This window comes from Oncorhynchus keta, chromosome 1, assembly GCF_023373465.1.
Source record: "Oncorhynchus keta strain PuntledgeMale-10-30-2019 chromosome 1, Oket_V2, whole genome shotgun sequence".
NCBI lineage: Eukaryota > Metazoa > Chordata > Actinopteri > Salmoniformes > Salmonidae > Oncorhynchus > Oncorhynchus keta.
Window position 1 is genome coordinate 33,924,371 of NC_068421.1, and position 17,254 is coordinate 33,941,624.

Consider the following 17,254-nt stretch of genomic DNA (forward strand, 5'->3'; position numbering starts at 1 on the left):
GGGAAAGATGATCCCTTGTTTATGTCACCTGTTAAATCCACTTCAATCAGTGTAGATGAAGGGGACTAGACTGTTTAAATAAAGATTTTTAAGCCTTGAGACATGGATGTTGTGTGTGTGTGTGTGTGTGTGTGTGTGTGTGTGTCAGAGGGTGAATGGGCAAAACAAAAGATTTAAGTGCCTTTGAACTGGGTTTTTCATGCTCAGCAGTTTCCCATCTGTATCAATGGTCCACCACTCAAAGGACATCCAGCCAACTTGACAACTGTGGGAAGCATTGGAGTCAACACGGGCCAGAATCCCTGTGGAACGCTTTCAACACATTGTAGAGTCCGTGCCCTGATGAATTGTCTGTTTTGAGGGCAGAAGGAGGTGCAACACAATATTAGGAAAGTGTTCCTAATGTTTTGTACACAGGCTATATTGATTTGAGTACTGTGACAGCTTCAAAATTATATACTTGCTGGGCTGGCAAACTTACTGCTGTTTTTTTTTTACATCACACATGAGGTTGCATCCCAGGGCTTTCGTAATTCCCTCCTTCCTAAAAAGAAACTTCCCCAAAGTTATTTGTAATGTCAGGAAGAGCATTATGCAATTATTTCATGAAAAATTAGATGGTATTTTTTGCGATCGAAACTGAAAACTAGTCTCATTTCCCCTGACAATATATAGAGATTGTAGTGTAATCAGCCCCATCAGAAGCACAAGCATAACATTCAACATGAAGCTGTTACTGAGCCTCCTTGGTGAGTTCCTTTCAGTCTACTTATAGAGATTACAGACAATTATTTATGTGTATAGATGATCATTGATTGATTGACAGAATGATCACTGGATTTATTTTTGGTTATTTGAATGATTAATGGTTATTTATTGTTTCAGTTGTTTCGACACTACCTAAATGGGCTGTACCACAAGGTATGTGTTAAGTACACTACTCTCTGGCTACATTTACACTTTTTGACCAATTATTGGCAAAAGATCTGATCTGATTGGTGAAAAATACTAAATAGTGGCAAAGGACCCGAATTGGGCTGCCTGTGTAAACGCAGCCTCTGAGATTCAAATCCTTCTCTTCAAACCAGTTTTGTCTTGTATAATGGCAACATATGAAATACAGTATGTATTTCCCGAGTGGCGCAGCGGTCTAAGGCACTGCATCTCAGTGCTATAGGCATCACTACAGACCCTGGTTTGATTCCAGGCTGTATCGCATCCGGCCGTGATTGGGAGTCCCATAAGGTGGCACACAATTGGTTTGGCTGGGGTAGGCCGTCATTGTAAATAAGGATTTGTTATTAATTGACTAGCCTAATTAAATAAAGGTTAAATAAAAATACATGTAAATTGTCTATTTTCATGAGTTGAGTTACGTAATAGTTATACACTACTGAACTGAACATTAGCTGTCTTTTGTAATGTTAGGTGACCATGTAAATAAGACTTAACTTACCATTTATGCTCAGAAATTATGCTTAAGTCTCTCTGGTAGGCTGCATTTACACAGGCAGCCCAATTCTGATATTTCTTTTCACTAATTGGGCTTTTGAGCAATCGGATCAGCTCTGAAAAAGATCTGATGTGAAGAGATCTTATGTGATTGGTCAAAAGACCAATTAGTGGGGGGCCTCCCGGGTGGCGCAGTAGTACCATCAGAGACTCTGGGTTCGCGCCCAGGCTCTGTCGTAACTGGCCGTGACCGGGAGGTCCGTGGGGCGACGCACAATTGGCCTAGCGTCGTCCGGGTTAGGGAGGGTTTGGCCGGTAGGGATGTCCTTGTCTCACCGCGCACCAGCGAATCCTGTGGCAGGCCTAAACCAAGGTTGCCAGGTGCACAGTGTTTCCTCCAACACATTGGTGCGGCTGGCTTCCGGGTTGGATGCGCGCTGTTACGGGAGTTGTAGCGATGAGACAAGATAGTAGCTACTAAAAAAATTGGATACCACGAAATTGGGGAGAAATTAAAGACCAATTAGTGGAAAGAAATTTCAGAATTGGGCTGCCTGTGTAAACACAGCCATAGTAATCTACTCAAAATGTCAGAAAGACTTACCTGTCAACATTTCTTCAAGTTCTCCCCATTAGGGCTCCGCTGAAAGCCGTGGCTGAGCTAGTTAATGGGGGACCCCGGATCTTCTCAGGGGAGAGAGTGCGTCTGAAGTGCAGTGTTCCTGGGAAAGTGTCGGCCGAGTGGAGGTACCAGTGGTTCAGGGGGGGAGAGCAGCTCCAGGAGTCTGAGTACTTTGTCCTATGGAAGGCCAGGCCACAGCAGAGTGGGAAGTATTACTGCCAGGGCCTGAGAACCACATGGATAAGCACACAACACACCCTCCACAGCCTGCCTATAGAAATAGAGGTGGACGGTAAGAGAACCCATATGAATATTGAGCCGTGATGACATCTATACTGAACAAAAATATAAATGCAACATGCAACAATTTCAACAATTTTACTGAGTTACAGTTAAGAAAATCAGTCAATTTAAATAAATTCATTAGGCCCTGGTCTATGGATTTCCCACAACTGAAAGGGGGCGCAGCCATGGGTGGGCCTGGGAGGGCATAGGCCCACCCACTTGGGAGCCAGGCCCACCCAGTGGGGAGCCAGGCACAGGCCCAGTCAATCAGAATTAGTTTTTCCACACAAAAAGTCTTTATTACAGACAGAAATACTCCTCAGTTTCATCATCTGTCTGGTTGGCTGGTCTCAGACGATCCCACAGGTGAGGAAAACAGATGTGGAGGTCCTGGGTTGGCGAGGTCACATGTGGTCTGCGGTTGTAAGGCCTGTTGGACATACTGCCAAATTCTCTAAAACATGAAATTCTCTGGCAACAGCTCTGGTGGACATTCCTGCAGGCAGCATGTCAAAACTGCACATTTTAGGTTGGCCTTTTCTGGTCCCCAGCACAAGGTACACATGTGTAGTGTAGTGATTATGCTGTTTAATCAGCTTCTTGATATGCCACACCTGTCAGGTGTCAGAGGAGAAATGCACAACATTTGATATAAATAAGCTTTTTGTGCATATGGAACATTTCTGGAATGTTTTATTTAAGCTCGTGAAACATGGGACCAACACTTTATATGTTGCGTTTATATTTTTGTTCAGTGTAGTTTGGTTGACCTTCTGTTAGCAGTCTGTATTAGACGACTCCTTTCTTGTTGTCACACCAAACATGTGTGACAATAGCAAAAGAAGCAGAAACAGACTAAGTTATACCTGTAGCACACCAGACCATAGAGGGTACCTGTCAACAGGCCAGACAGGGACTACACCATCCCGTTAATTAAAATTACTTATTACTCTTTGCCCAGGTGGGTGGGCCATCCTGCAGGCCCCGCCCCTGCCCATGCTGGTTGGAGAGACAATGACCCTGATGTGTCGTGTCCGTGGAAACCCTAGACTGACTGAGGTCATACTCTACAAGGACGGGGTGGAGCTTCAGAGACAGTCTGGACCAGAGCTGTGTGTCACTAACCTTACCCTGCAACACCACGGATCCTATTGGTGCAGAGCATCCTGGGATGGACGGAGGCAAACCAACTCTGTGATCTCAGTGGCTGCTTCGGTGTCCATCATAGGTGAGGTTGATAGCCAGGTGTGGTTTGTCATTTTGAGTTTGTGTAGGATGAGGAATCAGATTTCAAATTAGATTTGCCCTCATCATTCCATTATCATCACTATAATATCATATTTAAAGGTAATTGAATAGCAGTAGGTATGTGAGAAATACTTTTCAGTATTAATGCTCTGTATTCTCCCCTGTAGAGGTTCTGACAGAACCCATGCTGGAGATTGTGCCCAATGACCCTCTGATCCATAAAGACCGTATGCTCCTGGTGTGTCATGTTCAACTGAACGCCCGTGAGCCCGTTTCACACATCCACTACTACTTCTACCAGGACGGGCTGAGTCTGGGGCTTGCCTCTTCCCAGGACAGAGTCACAGTACTGAGGGACTCAGGCCGGTACTGGTGCAAAGCCAGCATTCCTACACTGGGGCTGAAGAGGCTCAGCGAGCCCGTACCTTATGGGCGAGTGACAGGTGAACACTCAGAACACATGAGAAACCAGAAAAAAATTGTAGTGATGCAGTCTATCTTTAGGAGGATTCATAATGCTGACCAGTGGCGTCAGTTCGGCTAAACTTAGGGTATGGCAGGGAGGGGGGGACAGCTTCTCTCTGAGCAACGCTCCTCATGGTCCTGAAGCCAGCCAACCAACACGCTAAACAGCTGTTGCATTTTAATTGGGTTTGGAATGATTTTAGTAAAATTTTTGTAGCCTAGTTGAACATTTTTGGTCTTGAGCTATAGGGTATGGCGCCAAAGGAGATGGCTGCCATTTTACGATTATGCTATTATGCTATTGTGCTTTTGTGCTATTGTGTATGTTTTTTATGCATTATTTGTAACTTATTTTGTACAATGTTTCTGCCACCGTGTCTTATGACCGAAATGATCTTCTAGATATCAGGACAGCGATTACTCATCCCGTACTTTTTTCTACAACGAGTCAGACAGGAAGGTTTTACTTCATGCGCCTGACAAGGACCTCATGTCCGTCATTCGCAGGAGAAAGAGACGGAGGTATCGAGGACGAAGGTCCGGGTCCCTTGTAAGGATCCGTTGCCGAGAGGGTAATCTACCATTACCATCGATCCTATTAGCCAATGTACAATCAATCTAAAATAAAATAGACTAATTACGATCACGTATGTTTCACCGAGTCGTGGCTGAATGACGACATGAATAACACACAGCTGGTGGGTTTTACGCTTTTTCAGCAGGATAGAACAGCGGCATCTGGTAAGACAAGGGGTGGGGGTCTATGTATATTTGTAAACAACAGCTGGTGCACGAAATCTAAGGAAGTCTCGAGGTTTTGCTCGCCTGAGATAGAGTATCTCATGATAAGCTGAAGACCACACTATTTACCAAAATAGTTTTCATCTGTATTTTTCATAGCTGTATACATACCACCACAAACCAATGCTGGAACTAAGACCACATTCAATGAGCTGAATATGGCCAAAAGCAAGCAGGAAAACGCTCATCCAGAGGCAACGCTCCTAGTGGCCGGAGACTTTAATGCACGGAAACTCAAATCCGTTTTACCTAATTTCTACCAGCATGTTAAATGTGCAACCAGAGGGAAAAAAAACTCTAGACCACCTTTATTCCATACACAGAGACACGTACAAAGCTCTCCCTCGCCCTCCATTTGAGCATAATTATATCCTTCTGATTCCTGCTTACAAGCAAAAACTAATGAAGGAAGCATCAGTGACTCGGTCAATAAGAAAGTGGTCAGATGAAGCAGATGCTAAGCTACAGGAATGTTTTGCTAACACAGACTGAAATATGTTTCGTGATTCTTCCGATTGGCGCTGAGGAGTACACAATATCAGATACTGGCTTTATCAATAGGTGCATCGAGGACGTCATCCCCACAGTGACTGTACGTACATACACCAACCAGAAGCCATGGATTACAGGCAACATCCGCACTGAGCTAAAGGGTAGAGCTGCCGCTTTCAAGGTGCGGGACTCTAACCCGGAAGCTTATAAGAAATCCCGCTATACCCTCTGACGAAGCATCAAACAGGTAAAGCGTCTACAGGACTAAGATTGAATCATACTACACTGGTTCTGATGCTCGTCGAATGTGGCAAGGCTCGCAAACTATTACAGACTACAAAGGGAAGCACAGCCGCAAGCTGCTCAGTGACACGAGCCAACCAGACGAGCTAAATTACTTCTAAGCTCGCTTCGATGCAAGCAATACTGAAGCATGCATGAGGGCATCAACTGTTCCAGATGACTGTGTGATCACGCTCTCCGTAGCCGATGTGAGTAAGACCTTTAAACAGGTCAACATTCACAAGGCCGCAGGGCCAGATGGATTACCAGGATGTGTACTCCGAGCATGCGCTGACCAACTGGCAAGTGTCTTCATTGACATTTTCAACCTGTCCCTGACTGAGTCTGTAACCACCATAGTCCCTGTGCCCAAGAACACTAAGGTAACCTGCCTAAATGACTACCGACCTGTAGCCAAAAGTACTTTGAAAGTCTGGTCATGGCTCACATCAACACCATTATCCCAGAAACCCTAGACCCACTCCAATTTGCATACCGCCCCAACAGATCCACAGATGATGCAATCTCTATTGCACTCAACACCGCCATTTCCCACCTGGACAAAAGGAACACCTATGTGAGAATGCTATTCATAGACTACAGCTCAGCGTTCAACACCATAGTGCCCTCAAAGCTCATCCCTAAGCTAAGGACCCTGGGACTAAACACCACCCTCTGCAACTGGATTCTGGACTTCCTGACGGGCCGCCCCCAGGTGGTAAGGGTAGGTAACAACACATCCGCCATGCTGATCCTTAACATGGGGGCCCCTCAGGGGGGCGTGCTCAGACCCCTCCTGTACTCCCTGTTTACTCATGACTGCATGGCCAGGCACGACTCCAACATGATCATTAAGTTTGCCGATGACACAACAGCGCTAGGCCTGATCACCAACAACGATGAGACAGCCTATAGGGAGGAGGTCAGAGACCTGGCCGTGTGGTGCCAGGACCAAGAACCTCTCCCTCAATGTGATCAAGACAAAGGAGATGATTCTGGACTACAGGAAAAGGAGGACCGAGCACGCCCCCATTCTTATCGACGTGGCTGCAGTGGAGCAGGTTGAGAGCTTCAAGTTCCTTGGTGTCCACATCACCAACAAACTACCAACCTCAGGAGACTGAAAAGATTTGGCATGTGTTCTCAGATCCTCAAAAATTTCTACAGGTCCTGACTGGTTGCCTCACTGCCTGGTATGACAACTGCTCTGACTCCAACCGACAAGGCACTACAGAGGGTAGTGCATACAGTCCAGTACATCACTGGGGCCAAGCTTCCTGCCATCCAGGACCTCTATACCAGGCGGTGTCAGAGTAAGGCCCTAAAAATTGTCAAAGACTCCAGCCCCCCTAGTCATAGACTGTTCTCTCTGCTACCGCACTGCAAGTGGTACCGGAGCACCAAGTCTAGGTCTAAAAGGCTTCTTCACTGCTTCTACCTCCAAGCCATAATACTCCTGAACAGCTAATCAAAGGGCTACCCAGACTCCTCTTTTACGCTGCTGCTACCCTGTTTATTATCTATGCATAGTCACTTTAACTCTACCTACATGTACATTTTACCTCAATTACCTCGACTAATCACTCCCCCCGTCACTTTAACTCTACCTACATGTACATTTTACCTCAATTACCTTGACTAATCAGTCCCCCCGTCACTTTAACTCTACCTACATGTACATTTTACCTCAATTACCTCGACTAATCAGACCCCCCGTCACTTTAACTATACCTACATGTACATTTTACCTCAATTACCTCGACTAATCAGTCCCCCCGTCACTTTAACTCTACCTACATGTACATTTTACCTCAATTACCTCGACTAATCAGACCCCCCGTCACTTTAACTATACCTACATGTACATTTTACCTCAATTACCTCGACTAATCAGTCCCCCGTCACTTTAACTCTACCTACATGTACATTTTACCTCAATTACCTCGACTAATCAGTCCCCCGTCACTTTAACTCTACCTACATGTACATTTTACCTCAATTACCTCGACTAATCAGTCCCCCGTCACTTTAACTCTACCTACATGTACATTTTACCTCAATTACCTCGACTAATCAGTCCCCCGTCACTTTAACTCTACCTACATGTACATTTTACCTCAATTACCTCGACTAATCAGTCCCCCGTCACTTTAACTCTACCTACATGTACATTTTACCTCAATTACCTCGACTAATCAGTCCCCCTGTCACTTTAACTCCACCTACATGTACATTTTACCTCAATTACCTCGACTAATCGGTCCCCCCGTCACTTTAACTCTACCTATATGTACACTACTGTTCAAAAGTTTGGGGTCACTTAGAAATGTCCTTGTTTTTTAAAGAAAAGCACATTTTTTGTCCATTAAAATAACATCAACTTTATCGGAAATACAGTGTCGACATTGTTAATGTTGTAAATAACTATTGTAGCTGGAAACTGAAGATTTTTCATGGAATATCTACATAGGCGTACAGAGGCCCATTATCACCAACCATCACTCCTGTGTTCCAATGGCACACTGTGTTGGCACAATTATGTTAGCATAGCTGAAAACTGTTGTTATAATTAAAGAAGCAATAAAACTGTCCTTCTTTAGACTAGCTGAGTATTTGGAGCATCAGCATTTGTGGGTTCGATTAAATCTCAAAATGGCCAGAAACAAATAACTTCCTTCTGCAACTCATCAGTCTATTCTTGTTCTGTGAAATAAAGGCTATTCCATGTGAGAAATTGCCAAGAAACTGAAGATCTCGTACAACGCTGTGTACTACTCCCTTCACAGAACAGCACAAACTGGCTCTAACCAGAATAAAAAGAGGAGTGGGAGGCCCAGGTGCACAACTGAGCAAGAGGACAAGTACATTAGAGTGTCTAGTTTGAGAAACAGACACCTCACAAGTCCTCAACTGGCAGCTTCATTAAATAGTACCCGCAAAACATCAACAGTGAAGAGGCAACTCAAGGATGATGGCCTTCTTGGCAGAGTTGCAAAGAAAAAGCCATATCTCAAACTGGCCAATAAATATAAAATATTAAGATAGGCAAAAGAACACAGACACTGGACAGAGGATGATTGAAAAAAAGTGTTATGGTTGGACAAATCTAAGTTTGAGGTGTTCGGATCACAAAGAAGAGCATTCGTGAGGCTCAGAAAAAAATTAAAAGATGCTGGAGGAATGCTTGACGCCATCTGTCAAGCATGATGGAGGCAATGTGATGGTCTGGGGGTGCTTTGGTGGTGGTAAAGTGGGATATTTGTACAGGGTAAAAGGGATCTTGAAGAAGAAAGGCTATCACTCCATTTTGCAACGCCATACTATACCCTCTGGACGGCGCTCAATTGGACCCAATTTCCTCCTACAACAGGACAATGACCCAAAGCACATATCCAAACTAAAGTATGCAATAACTATTTATTAGCTGATATTCTGTCTATAATGGAGTGGCCAGCACAGTCACCTGATCTCAACCTTATTGAGTTGTTGTGGAAGCAGCTTGACCGTAAGGTATGTAAGAAGTGCCCATCAAGCCAATCCAATTTGTGGGAGGTGCTTCAGGAAGCATGGGGTGAAATCTCTTCAGATTACCTCAAAAGATTGACGACTAGAATGCCAAAGGTCTGCAAGGCCGTAATTGCTGCAAATTGAGGATTCTTTGACAAAAGCAAAGTTTGATGGACACTATTATTTCAAATAAAAATCATTGTTTATAACCTTCTCATCGTCTTGACTATATTTCCTATTCATTTTGCAACTCATTTCATGTATGTTTTTATGGAAAACAAGGACATTTCTAAGTGACCCCAAACTTTTGAACGGTAGTGTACATATTACTGTCACGTCCTGACCATAGAAAGCCTTTATTTTCTACGGTGGAGTAGGTCAGGGCGTGACTGGGGGAATGTTCTAGTTTATTATTTATATGTGTAGTCTAGTTTTTGTATTTCTATGTTGGCCTGGTATGGTTCCCAATCAGAGGCAGCAGTCTATCGTTGTCTCTGATTGGGGATCATATTTAGGCAGCCTTTTCCCACCTGTTGTTTGTGGGATCTTGTTTTTCTATTGTTGCTTTTTGAGCCCTACAAGGCTGTACGCTTGTTTGTTTGTTTCTCTTTATTGTTTTGTTGCTGGATCACATTTAAATAAATTATGATGAACCCAAATCACGCTGCGCCTTGGTCTACCCATTTCAACAAGCGTTACAATTACCTCGACTAACAATGCTTTAAGAAGTTAAGAAAAAAAAGTATTACGTAAATAAAAGGGACAAATAATTAAACAGCAGCAGTAAAATGACAATAGCAAGGCTATATATATCAATGCGCATTGACTCTGTACCCCCTGTATATAGCCTTGCTATTGTTATTTTACTGCTGCCGTTGAATTATTTGTCACTTTTATTTACGTAACACTTTTTTTTCTTAACTTCTTAAAGCATTGTTAGTTAAAGGCTTGTAAGAAAGCATTTCACTGTAAGGTCTGTTGTGTTCAGCTCATGTGACATAATAAAATGTTATGTGCCATACTCTGACATACCCAACTGACACCCCTGATGCTGACTCTGTGTTAACAGGGATACATCAGGGACCAGTTGTCTCACTCCAACCCAGAGCTCCATCTCATCCAGATCCTATGAAAGGACCTCCCCAGACCACCACCGCTATCCAGCCTTCTGAGCCCCTTACCTTCCCTGATGTATCCGGTGATTCTCCAAACACACTGGCCCCTGCTGTTGGTTCAGATGATGGAACAGTGGTGTGGAAGGACTTCTAAATTCCTTAAGAATTGTTCATTAAAATGTTATTTGTCTTTTAGGTTGTGAATGAAACAATGAATTGTATTTGAACTGTTGAGTGTAAGTTCAATGCAAATAAATCCAGTCAAAGTAAAATATTTACATATTGATTTTATTTCAAAAGTGTACAAAAGCTCATAATACAGCGATACGATGTACTGATTCCTTAACCTAACCTGGGAAACATTGTGTGATTAGTATTCCTCAAGTAATAAACATTAACTATTCCAGTGCTATCAGTCTTACTTGCATTATTTTTCATTCTACCAGATTGACAGTCTTGTAAAAATGCCTGTATGTTGATGGGTCTATAGAGGGAGTATGAAGAGAGATGGGGTGAGTGCTGCCAACTCATATAGAGGTGTTTTACAGTCCCTGGTACTGTGGTGGTATAGTGGGCTCCATTGTCATAACTTGTCTGTGTAGAGCAGGAGTACAGAGGGGCTGGTCTGTGGGGTACTGTATGGGTGGTATGGAGGACTGCCAGTAGAGATTGTTTAGGTACTGTGGAGGTACAGTAGAGTTACAGTGTAGATTGTATTAGATATCAGATAATTTGTCAGGGCTTGTCAGCGTAGAGCAGAAAGCCAGAGAAGGTGCTGTCGTCCTCACTACTGGCATAGACACCGTTCCAGTCCCTCAGTGTCTCCAGCCATACCTGGTCCCCCACCGCCAGCTGCAACAGCACCAGGCTGGACGCTTGGTCGATGTCCTGGCCATAGAGAGAGTCCCGCGTCCGCACCTTCCTCACCCCATTGACTACCAGGGCGGCGCGCAGGGGCTTGTTCCGCACGGTTATGTGGTAGGAGAACACGTAGACCCCCCTGTGGGCACAGGTGAAGCTGTTGGAGGAGGAGTTGTAGTGGTTCTCTCCGTTATAGAAGACCTTGTCGAAGCGGACGGGGAAGCCCGATGGAGGGAAGGACTTGCTGGGAGTGAGGCCCACACTGAAAGCTGAGCGTTTCTGAATCACCCCGTTACCCTTCGCCCCTCTGATCCCCCGAGGGCCCCTGTCCCCTCTCATCCCGGGGGGGCCTCTGTCACCCTTTGGCCCAAACATCCCCCTCCCTCCCTGGGGTCCAGGCAGCCCTCGCACCCCTGGCTCACCCTGAGCCCCTGGGGGTCCTAGATCCCCCTGGTTGCCCGCCACACCAGGGGAGCCCTGCATGCCATCCACCCCAGGAAGACCCACCTGTCCCTGAATACCTGGAGGCCCAGGGTCCCCTCTATCGCCCTTCAGTCCTCTCTCTCCAAATGTCCCACACTCTCCTTTGTCCCCCTTGTCCCCCTTCTGGTCTTGCACTCCAGCCAGCCCTGGGGGCCCTGTTGGGCCTTCCATTCCAGGTTCCCCTCTCTCACCCTTAGTCCCATTTTGGCTTTCACCCTTCTCCCCCTGGTTACCTTTGACACCAGGGGGCCCGCTGTCACCTTTTTCACCTTTGAAGCCAAATCCACCTGCAGGGCGCAGAGCACAGTGTAAGTGGACCATTTCAGCATCTAGGCCCAGACAGAATCTATGAGGAAGATATGAATTGATTCTATGTTGATTTAATAATCAGTATATGGAGGCTTGAACAGGGACAGGTAGCCTTGTTTCATGATTTTCTATGTTGTACCGATCACATGCCTATATGTGTTAAAAGGAATGGCTTGTTACCTCTCTCTCCTGGTTTCCCTGGGTTACCTGGAGTTCCTGCCATTCCACGGTATCCTAGGTCACCTTTAACTCCTGGAAAAGGGAGATAGAAAACAAACAACTTTGAATAATCAATAAATCTACTGTTTGCTCACACGGCCAGTAAAGTGTACATGTTTCTCATTTTAAAAAATTGTGTTGTGTTCACCTCTGTCTCCTTTTGGCCCCATAGTTCCATTTGAACCAGCCAGTCCAGAAAAGCCTCTGGGTCCTCGCTCCCCCTCTTCTCCAGGTGAACCTGTGAGAAAATTGTTTCATCAAGACATCAAAATTAATGGATCACCACTACAGCATACTGGTATTGTTAAATGTCCCTATGTTGTCATAGTGATTTCAATACCTGGTAGTCCTCTGTCCCCTTTTGGCCCTCGAGGGCCCCTCTCTGGTGGACAGCACTCACAAAAATTGAAGTAGCACTCATTATAATCCATGGTGTAATTATCATGCCCAACACCAGGGGGCCCTGTGGTTTCAGTATAGTAATCCTGGTAGGCATCGCTGGGGTAGGTTGTGGTCTCTGTGGTAGCCAGAGGGTAGGGGTCCATGGGATCTGATTTCTCCACTGATTTCAGTGTCTTAGGGATGATGGGGGTTAGGGGTTGCATGGTAATCTGGGGCTGCTCGCGGTAAGGCATGGGCTTCTTGGTGTATTGGTACTTTGGCCGCTGAGTGGTCTTCGTCGATACACTGGTCACTGTGAGTGACAGCACTGCCAAGAGTGCCGAGTGATAGGGGAGCATCCTGATGTTAAAGAAGGATCTAACGAGGGAGAAATTAAGAAATTGTCACTTCTTCTACACTGATGTAGCGTCACTGTATGTAAAAAATACTACTTACTACAGCCTCTGCCAAGAGGTCTGGAGCTTTATGGCACAGGATATACTGAGCTTACCCTGCCACTGCATGGTTTTTGGTTCAAACCCAGCTGTGGTTGTTCTTCCTAAATCGCTACACTGCTCTGCATATGGGGAAATTACAATCGAGACTAGAATAGGATTGAGGGGAAACTTTGCTCCAATGACTTTAGTGAGGATCTCAGTAGCAGATTACTCAACTAAAGCCTTTTTCATGAGATGCTCACCTGTTCTGACCTGTAAAAAAAATATTTCAAAACTGATTATATTAGGTGGACATCCCACGTTAATATTTACAGTTGCTCAAAAGTAACGTTATTTCAACTCAGGGCAGTGGAACATTTGAGACCTAACAACAACAATCCTCCAAAAAAACATCTAGAAAACATCTTATCAACTCTTCAGGTAAATTAAGTTTGACCCCTTTCTTTTTTGCTCTCTTTTCCATCCATCTCTCTGTTGCTTCCTCTGTTGCAGACTGTTCTACTTTACAGTGGCAAGAAGAAGGTATGTGAACTGTTTGGAAATACCTGGATTTCTGCATGAATTGGTCATAAAATGTATCTGATCTTCATCTAGGTCACAACAATAGACAAACAGTCTGCTTAAACTAATAACACAAACCATATGTTTTCAGGTCTTTATTGAACACACCGTGTAAACATTCAGTGCAGGGTGGGAAAAGTATGTGAGCCCTTGATTTAATAACTGGTTGACCCTCCTTCGGCACAATAACCTCAACCAAATTTGTTCTGTTGTTGCGGATCAGACCTGCACAATGGTCAGGAGACATTTTGGACCATTCATCTTTACAAAACTGTTTCAGTTCAGCAATATTCTTGGGAAGTCTGGTGTGAAGCGCTCTCTTGAGGTCATGTCACAGCATCTCAAACGGGTTGAGGTCAGGACTTGGCCACTCCAGAAGGCATGTTTTCTTCTGTTGAAGCCATTCTCTTGATTTACTTCTGTGTTTTGGGTCGTCCTGTTGCGTCACCCAACTTCTGTTGAGCTTCAATTGGCGGACAGATAGCCTAACATTCTCCTGAAAAATGTCTTGGTCGACAGAAAAATGAATTCCCAAGTCTATGATAGCAAGCTGTCCAGGCCCTGAGGCAGCAAAGCAGCCCCAAACCATGATTCTCCCTCCACCAGACTTTACAGTTGGGATGAGGTTTTGATGTTGGTGTGCCTTTTTTCTCCACAGATAATGTTGTGTGTTCCTTTAGTTTCATCTGTCCACAGAATATTTAGCCAGAAGCGCTGTGGAACATCCAGGTGCACTTTTGCAAACTTCAGACGTGCAGCAATGTTTTCTTTGGACAGCAGTGGCTTCTTCTGTGTTGTCCTCCCATGAACACCATTCTTGTTTAGTGTTTTAGGTATCGTAGACTCGTCAACAGAGATGTTAGTATGTTCCAGAGATTTCTGTAAGTCTTTAGCTGACACTCTTGGATTCTTCTTAACCTCATTGAACATTCTGCACTGTGCTATTGCAGTCATCTTTGCAGGACGGCCACCCGTAGGGAGAGTACTGTAGCAACAGTGCTGAACTTTCTCCATTTATAAACAAATTGTCTTACCGTGGACTAATGAACATCAAGGCTTTTAGAGATACTTTTGTAACCCTTTCCAGCTTAATGCAAGTCAACAATTCTTAATCTTAGGTCTTCTGAGATCTATTTTTTGTTTGAGGCATGGTTCACATCAAGCAATTCTTCTTGTGTTTCTTTATAGGGCAGGGCAGCTCTAAAGAAACATCTCCAATCTCGTCTCATTGGTTGGACTCCAGGTTAGCTGACTCCTGACTCCAATTAGCTTCAGGAGATGTCATTAGCCTAGGTGTTCACATAGTCATTAGCCTAGGTGTTCACATAGTCATTAGCCTAGGTGTTCACATAGTCATTAGCCTAGGTGTTCACATAGTCATTAGCCTAGGTGTTCACATAGTCATTAGCCTAGGTGTTCACATAGTCATTAGCCTAGGTGTTCACATAGTCATTAGCCTAGGTTTTCACATAGTCATTAGCCTAGGTGTTCACATAGTCATTAGCCTTGGTGTTCACATAGTCATTAGCCTTGGTGTTCACATAATTTAAACATTCACAGTGTCGGTTGGGAAAAGTATGTATTTAATATAAACAATAAAAAATACAATAATTGTGTGTTATTAGTTGAAGCACACTATGTTTGTCTATTGTTGTGAATTAGATGAGGATCAGATCAAATTTGATGGCCAATTTATGCAGAAATCCAGGTAAATCCCGAAGGGTTCACCTACTTTTTCATGCCACTATATATGAACCACTCAATATTCCACTGTCACAGCACAGCCAGACATACCTTCATCACAAAGATGTTGATTGAGAACTTACAGGCACTCAACCTATCACCTCCCAATGGTTTGTCAAACAAAAAGGCCAAACAAAACAGAAACCGCTTATGGAACAGAGCTCAGTATAAAGCAATAAATCCAAATGGACACTTACCTAATTATGACGGGCCCGTCTAATCATTGATCCCCTGTCTAACAGTACCATGGAGACTGCAGCAGCAGCAACACTGGACCTCTTGATATCTCTTTAAGGCTTTGATGATGGACATCCCCACCAATGAGGAGTAGAGCTGTAAGCCCAGGGGGAGGTTTGAAACCCAACGACATGCTAATCTAGCTGAGCCTGGAGCTGGACCAAGCAGAACCACTGCACCGCACCGTGGCCCACTCTCTGTACCCGTTGTGTAAAATGTGCTTTTGTGACACTGGATACAGTGCCTGTGAGAAGCACTACCCCGGTGTGGGCTGGGCGAGGGGAGAGGGGCGACGGGTCACCTGATATAAGAGAAATTCCTCCAGCAGCCACCCTGCTGCCCCACTCTGACTGGGAAACAAAAGCCAAGCTGGGAGGTTTCCAGTGGCCCCATAGTGGGGTTCATACACGTCAGTCTTACTACAGGTGGAGGGAATGCAGCACAATACAAGAAGGTACATTTCCCCTGGCCATATTGGTCAAGTCCTTGTGAGCTTGTGGAAAGGAGTATAGACGTGATAGTGATTACAGTTGTAAAATCATTAGCTACAGGTGCCCCACTCGCCCGCCTACTGAGCCCAAATCCTCTCTCTGTATCTACCGCAGGACAAGGATCTGTATCATTACTATCTACTTGGTGATTGTCCAAGAAAAGCTTTAGTCTAAAGAGCACTGATAATCTCACTGTCTCACTCAGCAGTTACTAAACCTGAGCTGTCGTCAAAGGAAACTGCTTATCTCTCTAACCCTCTCTACAGGTGAACACACAGCCACACTGCACAGTCAGTGGGACCAACTATCCACACAGCCACACTGCACAGTCAGTGGGACCAACTATCCACACAGCCACACTGCACAGTCAGTGGGACCAACTATCCACACAGCCATGGAAAGACACGGTATAATTCCCAAAGACCATGTACATACATTTATGGTATAGTAAGAGAAAAGGTTGACATCTCCTCAGGATATGGGTTAGGGTTCAATTTCACACTTCTCTTGTTAGAAGAATGGTCCTTTCCATAAATTATATGAAACTCAATCTCACAGGGGTAACAGGACAGCTTATGGCTGATACAAATGAAACTATTACCACCAGAGGTCATGGTTCAGTAGTTAAAGACCTCCACCTGAGGGATCTATGACCAGCCAAAAACATTTGCAGGAAGAGGGGAAATGAAAGAGGGAAATAGAGAGGGGAGATGAGGTGGAGGGAGAGGAATCGAGAGAGGGGGGTTGATTCCAGGTGTAGTGAGAAAGAACTTTGTGTGTACTTACATATTCAAGTTATTGAGTATATAAGACTGTGCTTTGACCTCCCACAAAGACACACATTTGCATATATACAATTTTCACCTGTTTCTTATTCTTTCTTTCTCCATCTTTCTCCTTCTTGCATTCTCTTATTAGCCCTCTCCTGCCCCCTGCTCTCCCTCAGTCTCTCTCTCCCTTTGCTGTGGTCTGTCCCTGAGATGGCCCGTTGAGGTTCCACCCCTCAGTCTCACTCCTCTATTCAGTCCACACAACAGAACCGGTCAGTTTACTGGCCTCGCCACAGGGAGCCAAGAGCCGCTCACCTGCCCACTCACTTAACACTGGCACTGCCCGTGACCCCAGGCGCTCCCACAGTACAGCACCATGGAGAAAGACATATACAGCCAAGAGTTAAGCAGCAGCAGTGAAGCAGGGACAGAGGCAGGATGACTTGCATGGATACTTTACATGAACTAAGAC

General features: G+C 44.8%; 2 protein-coding genes across 2 annotated transcripts; one reads left to right on the plus strand and one right to left on the minus strand.

The window, feature by feature from the left end:
• The first annotated feature begins 632 nt into the window (after positions 1-632).
• Positions 633-10,681, plus strand: LOC118378377 (high affinity immunoglobulin gamma Fc receptor I-like). The gene is made up of 6 exons (XM_035765385.1): positions 633-749; positions 886-921; positions 2,076-2,366; positions 3,321-3,587; positions 3,775-4,050; positions 10,224-10,681. The coding sequence occupies exons 1-6, from the start codon at positions 725-727 to the stop codon at positions 10,421-10,423; spliced, it is 1,095 nt and encodes a 364-aa protein (XP_035621278.1). The 5' UTR covers positions 633-724; the 3' UTR covers positions 10,424-10,681.
• A 140-nt stretch (positions 10,682-10,821) lies between these two features.
• otol1b (otolin 1b) lies at positions 10,822-12,854 on the minus strand. Its single transcript, XM_035765484.2, has 4 exons — positions 12,482-12,854; positions 12,290-12,379; positions 12,103-12,174; positions 10,822-11,900 (listed from the first exon to the last, which is right to left on the minus strand). Exons 1-4 carry the CDS (start codon positions 12,774-12,776, stop codon positions 11,005-11,007), a joined length of 1,353 nt encoding a protein of 450 aa, XP_035621377.1. The 5' UTR covers positions 12,777-12,854; the 3' UTR covers positions 10,822-11,004.
• Positions 12,855-17,254: the final 4,400 nt, after the last annotated feature.